The 13,596-nt window shown below is 46.3% G+C and overlaps 1 protein-coding gene across 2 annotated transcripts in view; it reads right to left on the bottom strand.

The window, feature by feature from the left end:
* LOC129811480 (peroxidasin-like) overlaps positions 1-13,596 on the bottom strand; it is a 120,535-nt gene that overhangs the window by 75,499 nt on the left and 31,440 nt on the right. For both annotated transcript variants that reach the window (XM_055862828.1, XM_055862827.1), the window contains exons 4-7: positions 9,036-9,107; positions 6,060-6,131; positions 4,014-4,085; positions 1,110-1,279 (exon numbers count right to left, since the gene is read on the bottom strand). In XM_055862828.1, the coding sequence (XP_055718803.1) occupies positions 1,110-1,279; positions 4,014-4,085; positions 6,060-6,131; positions 9,036-9,107 (386 nt within the window). The remainder of the gene's footprint in view (positions 1-1,109; positions 1,280-4,013; positions 4,086-6,059; positions 6,132-9,035; positions 9,108-13,596) is intronic.

Below are 13,596 nucleotides of genomic sequence, written 5' to 3'. Positions count from 1 at the left end.
AACCAGGTGTGGGGAGTTCCTAACTAATTAGTGATGTTAATTCATCAATCAAGTACAAGGGTGGAGCGAAAACCCGCAGACACTCGGCCCTCCATGGAATGAGTTTGACACCTGTGGGTTAAGCAGATACTTCATTCTTGTGTAATTTTCTTATGTTTTCTTATTATTACTTGTGTTATTATTTGTATTATTATTATTTTTTTTACTCCGCATCGTTGTGAAAGGGCTTGTAAGTAAGCATTTCACGATAAAGTCTACACCGGTTTCGGCGCACGTGACAAATACATTTTGTATTTGCTGGCTCCAGGAGGCAGGCTGCTGGGTTCTGTGGCTCAGAGCAGTGGCAGAGCAGTGGCATGCTACCCAGCCCAGGACCTCATCTGCTGGGGCCGTGGTGAAACAACAGCTGGCTGGAGAACACAGACCATCCCCAGTAGAGACAATGCAGACAGGACACAGACAGACAGACAGACGGAGAGAGAGAGTGACAGACAGACACAGAGACAGACAGACAGCAGGGACCCACCTGGGGAAATCCCCTGACAACAGCTAAAGGGACAGGTAAGGCTTTATGTGGCTAGTGAGTTGGGGTTTCAGTGAAGTGGATGGTATGTGAAAGAAGGTATGTGTGTGTTTACACGGACCTCGGAGTGTTTTTGCCACAGTTAAAATATTCTGCATAGCTGGCTAAGTGAGCGCAGGTTGACGTTTATTGTCATGAATCTGACCCTAGAGGCAAGAACTGTGCGATTTCTGATAGAATGGTCCGCTGCAAAGTCAAAATTGGCTATATCGTAATAATTAATGACAACAAAAATGGGCTTTTTGGTCTTAATTTAAGGTTAAGGTCAGGCATTAGGGTTAGCAGCGGAGTTAAGGTTAGGGTTAAGATTAAGGTTAAAATCAGATTGATGTGACTTTGTGGCTGTGGCAGCTGGTAACCACTCTGCAGAGCTGCCTCCAAAACAAGATTCATGACAATAAATGCCAACCTATTAAGTGAGTATGAGTGTGTGCGTGCACGTGTGATGTGTGCGTAATGTGTGTGTGTGTGTAAGCACCTGCGCCTGTGTGTGTGTGCCCTTACACCTGTGTGTGTGTGTCCTCACCACAGTTGAGCTCCTCAGCGGTGAGTGTGGCCACAGATCGTCCCTGCAGCCGTCTGGGGTAGTCACAGGTGGCAGCAGCCTGGGCATTGCCTGACTCAGCATACTGCTTCAACAGGTCAGCCAGCCACAGCAGCTCACAGTCACAGTTCAGAGTGTTAGAGTCCAGGCGCCTGCACACAGAGCGAGAGTGAGAGAGAGGATGAGAGAGAAATAGCGAGACCGTGAGAGGAAGAGAGAGGGAGAGAGAAATAGAGAGAGAGTGAGCGAGGCATGAGAGAGCATGAGAGAGAGAGAGAGAGAGAGAGAGAGAGAGAGAGAGAGAGAGAGAGAGAGAGAGAGAGAGAGAGAGAGAGAGGGGAAGAGAAAGAGAGAGAGAGAGAAAGTGAGCGTGAGGGGATGAGAGAGAGAATGTGAGAGAGAGAGAACGACAGAGAGAGAGGGGTGGGAGTGAGGGGAAGAGAGAGAGAACGTGAGAGAGCGACAGATAGAGAGAGTGAGGGGAAGAGAGAGAGAACATGAGAGAGAGAGAGAGAGAGAGAGAGAGACAGAGAGAGAGGGGGGTGGGAGAGATTACAGTATTACTGACCATCTCATGCCTGTTTATAGTAGTGCTCTAAATATAGCGTTTTAGCTGTTTTTAATGACCTGTTTGTCAGTTGCCGATGTCTGTGTATCCTGCACCTGCACAAAGCTGTGAGATTGTATACATTATACTCATCCTCAGTATAACTCAACCTCTCATAAATACAGTATTTTCTGTAATGTACAGTAGACAACAATGTAATATCAAACACCAATACAGGACTTCTAACTGTACATCATACAATACAGATCACACTACTAGCAGTCCTGTTTTATTATAGTTGCATGGTTAAATAGTATGGGTAAACATTTTGACTGGTGTCAGTAATGGGCTGAGTCTGTCTGTAGTCAGTAGTGGGCTGAATCTGTATGGAGTCAGTAGTGGGATGAGTCTGTCTGGGCGGTAGTGGGCTCAGTCTGTCTGGAGTCAGTAGTGGACTGAGTCTGTCTGGAGTCTGAGTTTGTCTGGAGTCAGTAGTGGGATGAGTCTGTCTGGGTGGTAGTCAGCTGAGTCTGTCTGTAGTCAGTAGTAGGCTGATCCTGTCTGGAGTCTGAGTTTGTCTGGAGTCAGTTGTGGACTGAGTCTGTCTGGAGTCTGAGTCTGTCTGGAGTCAGTATTGGGATGAGTCTGTCTGGGCGGTAGTGGGCTGAGCCTGTCTGTAGTCAGTAGTGGGATGAGTCTGTCTGGGCGGTAGTGGGCTGCGTCTGTCTGGAGTCTGAGTCTGTCTGGAGTTAGTAGTGGGATGAGTCTGTCTGGAGTCAGTAGTGGGCTGAGTCTGTCTGTAGTCAGTAGTGGGATGAGTCTGTCTGGAGTCAGTAGTGGGCTGAGTCTGTCTGGAGTCAGTAGTGGGAGGAGTCTGTCTGGAGCCAGTAGTGGGCTGAGTCTGTCTGTAGTCAGTAGTGGGATGAGTCTGTCTGGAGCCAGTAGTGGGCTGAGTCTGTCTGTAGTCAGTAGTGGGATGAGTCTGTCTGGAGTCAGTAGTGGGCTCAGTCTGTCTGTAGTCAGTAGTGGGATGAGTCTGTCTGGAGCCAGTAGTGGGCTGAGTCTGTCTGGAGTCAGTAGTGGGCTGAGTCTGTCTGTAGTCAGTATTGGGATGAGTCTGTCTGGAAGGTAGAGTAAATCCTTTCTGGCAGCCTACCAGTGTGGACTGAGACTGGCAAAACACACATGCACACACACAGCTATGCCACACAGCTATGCCACACAGCTATGCCCAGCTCAGTCCAAACACTGACTCAGCATGGCCTTTTTGGGAGTACTCCTCTCCTGCTGTGGGATACTGTCTGTCTGCTCCAGAGTACAGATTGGCTGGCACTTCACTTCCTATTTATCCTTTCTTCTACTGGTCTCTTCAGGTTTCAGGGAGATTTGTACATTCCAGGAGACAGTAATATCCTCATTTAATCTTATCCCACTCTGAACATCATCCAAATCTGAGTGCCGTAATAATCAGAGGGAAATATTGTTTTTGAATCCCATTCCTCCCACGTTGCCAGTTGTCTTGTCTGTCTACTGTACCTCTCAACCACAGCATACTGGTTCTGGGTCCAACACATCTTGGAAGTATTTTGAAGTATTTTGAAGTATTTTGAAGTATACATCTCTGAAGTATTTAGAGTGAGATGTTGAAAAGGGGAAGAACATAATAGGGGAAAGGTAAAACTCTGATCCTAATGTACTGCCTGTCCGCTGATCCTAATGTAGTGCCTGTCTGCTGATCCTAATGTACTGCCTGTCCGCTGATCCTAATGTACTGCCTGTCCGCTGATCCTAATGTACTGCCTGTCTGCTGATCCTAATGTAGTGCCTGTGTGCTGATCCTAATGTACTGCCTGTCCGCTGATCCTAATGTACTGCCTGTCCGCTGATCCTAATGTAGTGCCTGTGTGCTGATCCTAATGTACTGCCTGTCCGCTGATCCTAATGTACTGCCTGTCCGCTGATCCTAATGTACTGCCTGTCTGCTGATCCTAATGTACTGCCTGTCCACTGATCCTAATGTACTGCCTGTCCGCTGATCATAATGTACTGCCTGTCCGCTGATCCTAATGTACTGCCTATCCGCTGATCCTAATGTACTGCCTGTCCGCTGATCCTAATGTACTGCCTGTCCGCTGATCCTAATGTACTGCCTGTCTGCTGATCCTAATGTACTGCCTGTCTGCTGATCATAATGTACTGTCTGTCTGCTGATCCTAATGTACTGCCTTTCTGCTGATCCTAATGTCCGCTGTACACAGACAGGCAGGGTTTGTATCTCTCACAGCATTCTCAGACAACACAATAGCTGCCCTGTGCATGCACGTTGTCAGTGAACTTACAGTCTCTTCATGGACTGGAGATGGGAGAAGGTCCCCAGCACGAGATGGGTAATTCTGTTGTTGTGCAAAAACCTGCAGGAGAGAAAGAGTGAGAGACAGACACAGATAATCAGATAAAGTCATAGATAAGTCATAGATAATTATAGACACATGCTGTGTGTAATGTGTACGTCTGACAGACTGTTGACTAGGTTGACAGGAGTTGACCTCTAAAGGGATTGAACTCTATGCATCATGCCTATAGCTACAGCATGTCACAGTGTCAACCACCACATGAGGTTAGTGACTCATGAGGAATGTGTATATTTACTATGGATTACTTGAGCTTACTACTTTGACACTACTTCTAGACATTACTTACAGCATCAGTCCCTTTGATGTAGGCCTGCAGGCTCATATTGGGAGCCATATGTTTTTGGAAGACGGTCATTTGACGATTTTATATCATCATTATTTTGATCTGGGTTAAGAAATATGATCAGTTTACCACACATGACACATGATCAAAGCTTCCCGTCCATGACCGCTTCCTTCACAACCATACAACGATCTTACAGGAAGATTACATTCTGGATCGAAAACTGATGACAGATAAATTAATTAATAAAGCTATGTTTATGGAAACATTTTCCCCAAACAACGCCAACAAACCTCCATATTTGTTAGCAATCACCATAAATCTAAAGAAACAACAAGACGTTTTCCTTCTCATTCTTCTCTTCAATCCACAGGAGATAGATACATCTTCCAGAATGCTCTTGTCCACAAACTAGCGAGACTGGGCAATCTATTTTCATGGAGATCTTCCCCTACAAACGTTCCAGAATCAGTGCGCCTGGGAATTCCTTCCCCTTTTCCATCCGTGTGCAGGCGGCTCCTCTCCCTCTCTGGGGAGGGTTGGGAACGTGTGTGGCAGGATTCCAGGTGTAGCCAATAAACACGGAGAGAAGGAGGAATTCAGCTCTGGCGTGAAAACAGAGGCCAGCCGGCCGGTCAGCCATCCATCCATCCATCCATCCATCCAGCCATCCATCCATCTGGCAGAAGGTCCAAGGCCAGTGGGGGTGCAAGAGTCTGACACAGTTCACTGAATGTCAACACTCACTCTATTCATCCACTGAATCTACTGCTACTTCAATAATACAGTTGTTTTATTTCATTTGTCCCCTCATAGTGTTCCTTTATTTCTCGCAGATCCCCTTATGTTGTGTCACGAGAGTTGATATCTCTCCAGGTGTTATCAGTGGACCCTCTGGCCCTGTAGGGTAACCAGCTGACCTGGGCTCTCAACTTCTGTCCTACACAGCACATAAAGATCTGATGGGTCGGTGGAGAACACACACGCACACAGACCTCTGAAGTCGTAACAGGTTGTGGGACCTTTCAGAATAACTATGAGAAGGACCCTGAGTTTTTCCTGACAACATGTCAGGAATCTGAGTTTGAACGGTTGGGAGGAGCACCAGACAGAAGGCAGAGTGAGGGCTCAGGGAAAATACAGCCAAACACATGCGCTGGGCACATGTATCCCTGTACAGTCTGTCCTCATAGCTATTTACCCGTAACAGACAAACAGCTTTAAAAATGGCCCAATAGACCTCAAGAGACTTGTTGAGGAGATTAGCTGTCCTGATGTAGGATGAAGGCATCTCAGAACATTGAAAGGTCATCCAACGGTTGTACTGCTTTGAAAAGCCCCACTTAAAGTCCAGCTTCATGCTAAACACATAGGGCTCTGTCATTAGGGAACAGTGCATTCTATTCCCAGTACATTATGTAGTCTATTTTGTGGGGTTTAAAGTATATTTACCAGTATGTATACGTTGTAAAGTCTGTTCTGCACTCAGTGCCGTTTGAAATAAGTCAGTTCAGGTAGAAGACTGACGGTGACAAGCACGTACACGCCACAACAAATCATTATATCATTTGGAGAGTTGTCCTATTGTTTGTTTAAGATGCATCACTCCATCATTTAGAAAAATGAGAAGCGTAGAGTAAGAACGCAACTTGGTATAATAGAGTGAAATGTGAAGATAGTGGACTTACAGGCGTTCAAGCTTTGGGAGGTGGGTGAAGGATTCCGGTTCTAAGGACTCAATGTTGTTGAAGTGCAGGTACCTGGAAGAGGAAGGATCATGGACACAGTATCACCAGATTAGGATTAATCATAACTCAGAACTAATGGCAAGAAACAGCAAGGTTAGACAAATGAAATATGAACTCCAATTAGTCACTGAACAGTAACTTTTAGGTTCAGTGACATATTTGCTTATTAAACAGACAAAGCAACAGTCAAAGCAAGCAAACGTTGAGCCAAGCTGCACTAATCAGCAATAAAAGACATGATGACGATCTTGTGCAATAGTGGATATAGCACAACATCCACTTACTACACTATAGGTAGACAGGTAGCCTAGCGCTTAAGAGCATTGGGCCAGTAACTGAAAGGTCACTGGTTCGAATCCCCAAATAGGCTAAGTGAAGGATCTGTTGTTGTGCCCTTGAACAAGGCACATAACCCTAATTGCTCCTGTAAGTCGCTCTGCATAAGAGCGTCTGCTACATGACTCATATGTAAAATAAATGCATTAAGACTTTGGCACAGCACACGAGCTTTACTAATAGAGTTTGACACAGCCAAGGATCTTAGTGAAGGATGTCTGGTTGATATCCAACCTAAGATTTCCTGCATCTGTCTAAAAGAGATAGATTTAGGGTGTTGTCTTCTCTCCTCATAGAGTAGCAGTGTTAAGGCTGGCCAGGGGATGGTCCAAGGACAACAGAACACTGAACAGCCAAGAGGAATTACACAGACAACCATATTTAATCTCTGAGAGAGAGGAAGAGAGAAAACTTGGCAACAGACGTATAGCCCTGTAATCACAGCCAGTTGATGTATGTGAGTCACACACCAGTGATTTAACATCAAATGTAAACATGTCTAACCTGACAGTTAAAAGACAGTGTAATAGAACCAAGCGTCACAAGACATTTCAAGCACCAAATTGAGACTTATTGTGACAAGGAACTTTTTTTGATATATGTTGAAGAGGAGCAGAAACATGCTTTGTGTACATTTCTACTCATGTTCTGTAGTCTATTTGGCGTTAAATTACTTTTTGGTCACAGATAGGCATGTTCGAATTTAACATATTCAACAACAAGCAAGCCAAAATGCTTGTAAAAATACTCTCATTTAAACAGCAAGGGAGTGAAGGACATTAAATCCGAGACTGGCGGTACTTTAAAGAATTGTTTATTCCCTCCCAACCTAACCTACGGCTTGAATAGCATATTTGAAGACCAACAGAATAGCAGAGGGCCATTAAAGTGGTTCAGAACTTGTTACCCACACATAAGACCCTTCATTACTGTATCAAATCTCAAACCAGCTGCAGGGCAAAGAGCCTGGAGTTTGATTTGGTTTCGCTTCATGAATAGCCATTTGTTCAGTGGCTATGCATGTGGTTATGAAGGGACAAACAGCCACAAGGCTTTTCCCTAGGATCAACCACCACGATAGGGCTTTGAGGGGGAAGATGCATGTTAGCCATTTTTCTTTTGGTGTAGTTTAGACACAAACTGCCTACATGGAGGACATAACTTTGCTAAATATAGTATCCAGTAATATCCACCCTTTTTAGACTGATGTCAGTGTACCTCTATAAGATTGACATATGAAGGCAACTTGCTGTGATATATAGCTTCCCAGAAGGTTTAGGGTTAACCAACAACAGTAGTCTCACTGAGCGCAGCCTTTTCCAACAGTTGAAGGACTTGTTCATCTACTATTGGCTGAAAGAAGGCCATTTCAGTTCAATGACATTGGTGGTCTATGTGTGACAATAATCAGATGTGATCCTATATACATGTTTATATACTACTCTGCATGGACAGTTTGCTTTGTTGGAAGTTTTGTATGAGCCGTGGTCATACACTCCTAACGTTCACATTTCACACATTATAAAATCGTTACATCAATAAAAAGTTTTTAAATAATAATTGAAATTAATCTATTTTCTGGAATGTTTTGAACATATTCAAGTCATTAAGATGACATGCAATTTGGTAAAGGAGTTATAATAATAGCATAAGGTCACATTTATATAGATTTTGAGCCACCCTTTCTCATGCTGATACTAAAAGTATGTCTCACAAGCACATGTAATAACAACATGGTGACCTCTACCACTCTGCTTGGGAAATGCGTGGGGGCCCTCTATGAAATAACAGAACTAGTGCATAATACAACTAGATTGACAATCACAACTAAGGTCAAAAGTGACACAAGTAGTCAGTGTACAGTAGTCCCCACAGAGGATGTAAGACACACAAAGAAGGGCAAGCTGTGCATGGGGCAAGCAGGAGCTGTATCTGTAGTCTGAAGCACATGAAGCCAAGGCCTGCTTGAGTCTGGATCTGCCTAGCTACAGTATGGCTGCGGTAAGGCAGGGCAGGGGGAGAGCAGGGGAGGGGCAGGGCAGGGGCAAGGCAGGCACAGGGCAGGGGCAAGGCAGGGGCAGGCGAGGGGCAGGGCAGGGTTGGGGCAGGGTTGAGTTAGGGCCAGGGTTGGGGCAGGGAAGGGATGGGGCAGGGCCAGGGTTTAGGCAGGGCCAGGGGCAGAGATGGGGCAGGGCAGGGGCAGGGTTGGGGCAGGGTTATGGGAGGGCCAGGGTTGGGGCAGGAGAGGGCTGGGGCATGGTTGGGGCAGAGCTGATGCAGGGCTGGGGCAGGGCAGGGCTGGTGATCTCATGCTGTAGCTTTGCGCATTAGGACCGGGTGACACACATCCGTTGTCGTGACAATGAGACATGCTACTCATGCAGGGGTTCATAAAGTCAGCGCAACATACAAGGGTGAGTGTATACAACGGCATGCATAGTGGCTGTATGACAGTGGGGGCTTGGGGGGTCGCAAGGAGGACGTTTGGAGAGACGGACAGATCAGATATGAAGGTGCAGAGGGGAAGGGGAGGAAGAGGTTGAGTAGGAGGAAGAGGAGGACGAGGAGGTGGTCACTTACAGTTGCTCTAGAGAGACAAGTCCCTTAAATGCTTGTCTGTCAATTGATTGGATTTCATTCTTGTACAAATAGCTGAAAGGAAAAATAATCAGTAACATTAGTCAAACACACAGCGGATCAAATGACTTCTCTCTAGTACCTAAGAAAATGACAGAATGTCTTAGTTCAATAGTTACTGTATGACAGTAAAACCAACTTAATGGGATCAATATTTTAAATACTCTGTTTTCACAATACATGAACAATAGCTACAGTATATCACCGCACGGCTGCACCGTTACCTAGATGACAAATGTAAAGCAGCTGATACACAAGGTGCAGCAGAGCTGAGCAAAATGTGAGTAATGTTTGAAAAGCACTTCATAAATAAAGTTATTGTTGTTTGTTACAAAAAGAGACTCACAGCTCAAATCACAAAGATGGTCAATGTTGTCAATGTCAATACATAAAAATAAAATGCTCATCATAACTTGCATAACATACATGTACAAAAACACATCACAAAAAGAAAAGTGTGTATGGAAACAAGTCTGAACAGATAGAATATACAGTATGACAGAGGGTCAGTGGGTTCCTTAAAGTTCATTGACGTCTTCCAAAAAATATAACTGGAACACTGTAATGTTCCAGAACATTTAAAGAAAAACATCACATGACATGTCTGTGTTTTCCCTCCCTCTAACATGACAGAGAGATGTGACACTAGAATAGCAATGGCTTAGGGCAATCTTCCCTTTCATCCTCTACTCATCTCCAGTTACTTTACATTGATGGGTAGTTGATGAGAGATTCACATGCTCTCATCAAATATGACGCAATGTGGGCCTATGGAAAAATAAACAGCTCCGCTTCCTCCATCTTCCTGTATCAGGGCTCTCACATCACTCAGAGAGCATATTTTCCTTACTAAACTTTACATGTCAACAAGGATCATGAGGCAAATTGAACATAGATATTGTCAAAGAGCGTTCAACTGAGTAGGCCTACAGTTATTGGTGAAACTAAAAGAATCATGCAGCTCCACAGCCAAAGCACTGTGGACCTGTTGCTGTAACACTACGGAGTCTAGCTGAATGTTTAGCTTATCTTGGTTTACAGGGAGTGTGTGTGGAGAGCTTCAAGTTCCTCGGTGTCCATATCACTAAGGACCTATCATGGTGAAAACACACCCACACAGTCATGAAGAGGGCACGATAACGCCTCTTCCCCCTCAGGAGCCTGAAAAGATTTGGCATGGGTCCTCAGATCCTCAAAAACTTATACAGCTGCATCATTGTGAGTATTTTGACTGGCTGCATCACCACTGGTATGGCAGCTGTTTGACTGTAAGGCACTACAGAGGGTAGTGCATACCAGAGGAGGCTGGTGGGGGGAGCTATAGGAGGACAGGCTCATTGTAATGACTGGAATGTAATACATGGAACGGTATCAAACATACAGTACCATTCAAAAGTTTGGACACACCTACTCATTCAAGGGTTTTTCTTTATTTTTACTATTGTCTACATTGTAGAATAATAGTGAAGACATCAATACTATGAAATAACACATATGGAATCATGTAGTAACCAAAAAAAGTGTTAAACAAATCAAAATATATTTTATATTTAAGGTACTTCAAGGTAGCCACTCTTTGCCTTGATGACAGCTTGGCACACTCTTGGCATTCTCTCAACCAGCTTCATGAGGTAGTCATCTAGAAGGCATTTCAATTAGCAGGTGTGCATTGTTAAAAGTTAATTTGTGGAATTTCCTTCCTTTCTTAATGTGTTTTAGCCAATCAGTTGTGTTGTGAAATGGCAGGGTTGGTATACAGAAGATAGTCCTATTTGGTAAAATACCAAGTCCATATTATGGCAAGAACAGCTCAGATAAGCAAAGAGAAACGACAGTCCATCATTACTTTAAGACATTAAGGTCAGTCAATCTGGAAAATGTCAAGAACTTTGAGAGTTTCTTTAAGTGCAGTCGCAAAAACCATCAAGCGCTATCATGAAACTGGCTCTCATGAGGACCGCCACAGGAAAGGAAGACCCAGAGTTACCTCTACTGCAGAAGATAAATTCATTAGAGTTACCAGCCTCAGAAATTGCAGCCCAAATAAATGCTTCACAGAGTTCAAGTAACAGACACTTCTCAACATCAATTGTTCAACGTTGCGATCCAGAAATACTAACGAAATGTATAGCACTCAGAATTAAAAAGGTTTTACCAGGTATTGTTCATTCTGATCAGACAAGTTTTTTACATGGACAATACATTGGAATAATATGCGACAACTACTAGAAATAATAGAACATCATGGAACCTCTAAGAAGCCAGGCCTGGTATTTATAGCGGATTTTGAAAAGGCCTTTGTAAGACTGGATTTTATTTATAAATGCCTGGATTTTTTAAATGTTGGTGATTCTCTTATAAAATGTGTAAAAGTAATGTATAGCAACCCCAGGTGTAAAACAGTAAATAGCAGCTACTTTTCAGAGAGTTTTGAGGATTTAAACAAGGGTGTCCGCCATCACCATATCTATTCATTATGGTCATCAAAATGCTAACTATTAAAATCAGATCAAATAACTGTCACGTTCTGACCATAGTTCTTTTGTGTTTTCTTTGTTTTAGTGTTGGTCAGGACGTGAGCTGAGTGGGCATTCTATGTTGTGTGTCTAGTTTTCCTGTTTCTGTGTTTGGCCTGATATGGTTCCCAATCAGAGGCAGGTGTTAGTCGTTTGTCTCTGATTGGGAGCCATATTTAGGTAGCCTGTTTTGTGTTGGGTTTTGTGGGTGGTTGTCTTCTGTCTTTGTGTCTATGGACCAGATAGGACTGTTTCGGTTTTTTCACATTCGTTGTTTTGTAATTTTGTAGTGTTCACGTTTATCGTCTTTATTAAAACATGTTGAACACTAACCGCGCTGCGCTTTGATCCTCTCCTTCGTCCACAGAAGAAAGCCGTTACAGAACCACCCACCAAAATAGGACCAAGCAGCGTGGTAACGGGCAGCAGCGGCAGCGGAAGCAGGAAAGGCAGCGATGTCAGGAAAAATGGACTTGGGAGGACGAGTTGGACGGAAAAGGACCCTGGGACCCCTTTGCCCAGGGGAATATCGCCGCCCCAAGGCAGAGCTGGAGGCAGCGAAAGCAGAGAGGCGGCATTTTGAGGAGCTAGCTCGGCAGCCGAGTCTGGATTATACAACTTAGGAGAAGATAGACAGGTGGTCGATCGATCCAGAGAGAGTGCCGGAGCCCGCCTGGGATTCGCAGGAGCAGTGCGAGGAGGGATACCGGCGAATGAGGTAAGCACGACGGCGCGGTAGAAAGCCCGAGAAGCAGCCCCAAAAATGTCTTGGGGGGGGGGGGGGGGGCACACGGGAAGTGTAGCTGGGTCAAGTAGGGGACTTGAGCCAGCTCCCCGTGCTTATCGTAAGGAGCAGAGGATGGAATCAGAGCAGTCGGCGAAATTGAGGTATGAGTCGGAGAATGTTGAGGAGTTATTGTACAGATTGGAGGAGAGTGAATGGAAGGGAGATTATGAGACATTCGAGGTGTTGTTGATAAAATTGGAGGAAAGTGAAGAGAGAGAGCTGTTGGTTTGGCGTAGTATGCACGGTATTCGCCCTGAGGAGCGTGTTAGCTGTGTGATGCCACATGTGTCAGTTCCTAGTGCTCATCCTAAGGCATGTGTTAAAGTTCCGGAGCAATTGATGCCAGTACCTTCACAACCTGGAGTGTGCTGTTCCTGCTCCCCGCAATCGCCCAGAGGTGCGTGTTCCCAGCCCAGTACCACCAGTGCCAACACCACGCACCAGGCTTCCTGTGCGTCTCCAGAGCCCTGTACGCACTGTTCCTTCTCCCAGCACTAGCCCTGAGGTGCGTGCCCTCAGCCCGGTACCACCAGTGCCGGTACCACGCACCAGGCTTATAGTGCGCCTCGAGAGTCCAGTGTGCCCTGTTCCTGCTCCCCGCACTCGCCCCATGCGTGTACCCAGTCCGGTACCACCAGTTCCGGCACCACGCACCAGGCCTACTGTGCGCCTCAGCAGGCCAGAGTCTGCCGTCTGCCCAGCGCCGCCTGCGCTGCCCGTCTGCCCAGCGCCGCCTGCGCTGCCCGTCTGCCCAGCGCCGCCTGCGCTGCCCGTCTGCCCAGCGCCGCCTGCGCTGCCCGTCTGCCCAGCGCCGCCTGCGCTGCCCGTCTGCCCAGCTCCATCTGAGCTGCCCGTCTGCCCAGCGCCACCTGAGCTGCCCGTCTGCTCAGCGCCATCTGAGCTGCCCGTCTGCCCAGCGCCATCTGAGCTGCCCGTCTGCCCAGCGCCATCTGAGCTGCCCGTCTGCCCAGCGCCATCTGAGCCGCCCGTCTGCCCAGCCCCATCTGAGCCGTCCGTCTGTCCTGAGCCGCTAGAGCCGTCCGCCAGTCAGGAGCCGCCAGAGCCGCCCGCCAGTCAGGAGCCGCCAGAGCCGCCCGCCAGTCAGGAGCCGCCAGAGCCGCCCGCCAGTCAGGAGCCGCCAGAGCCGCCCGCCAGTCAGGAGCAGCCAGAGCCGCCCTCCAGTCAGGAGCTGCCAGAGCCG

The sequence above is a fragment of the Salvelinus fontinalis genome, chromosome 15 (assembly GCF_029448725.1).
Source record: "Salvelinus fontinalis isolate EN_2023a chromosome 15, ASM2944872v1, whole genome shotgun sequence".
In the NCBI taxonomy this organism is placed as follows: Eukaryota; Metazoa; Chordata; class Actinopteri; order Salmoniformes; family Salmonidae; genus Salvelinus; species Salvelinus fontinalis.
This window is presented reverse-complemented; position numbering and strand designations above follow the sequence as displayed.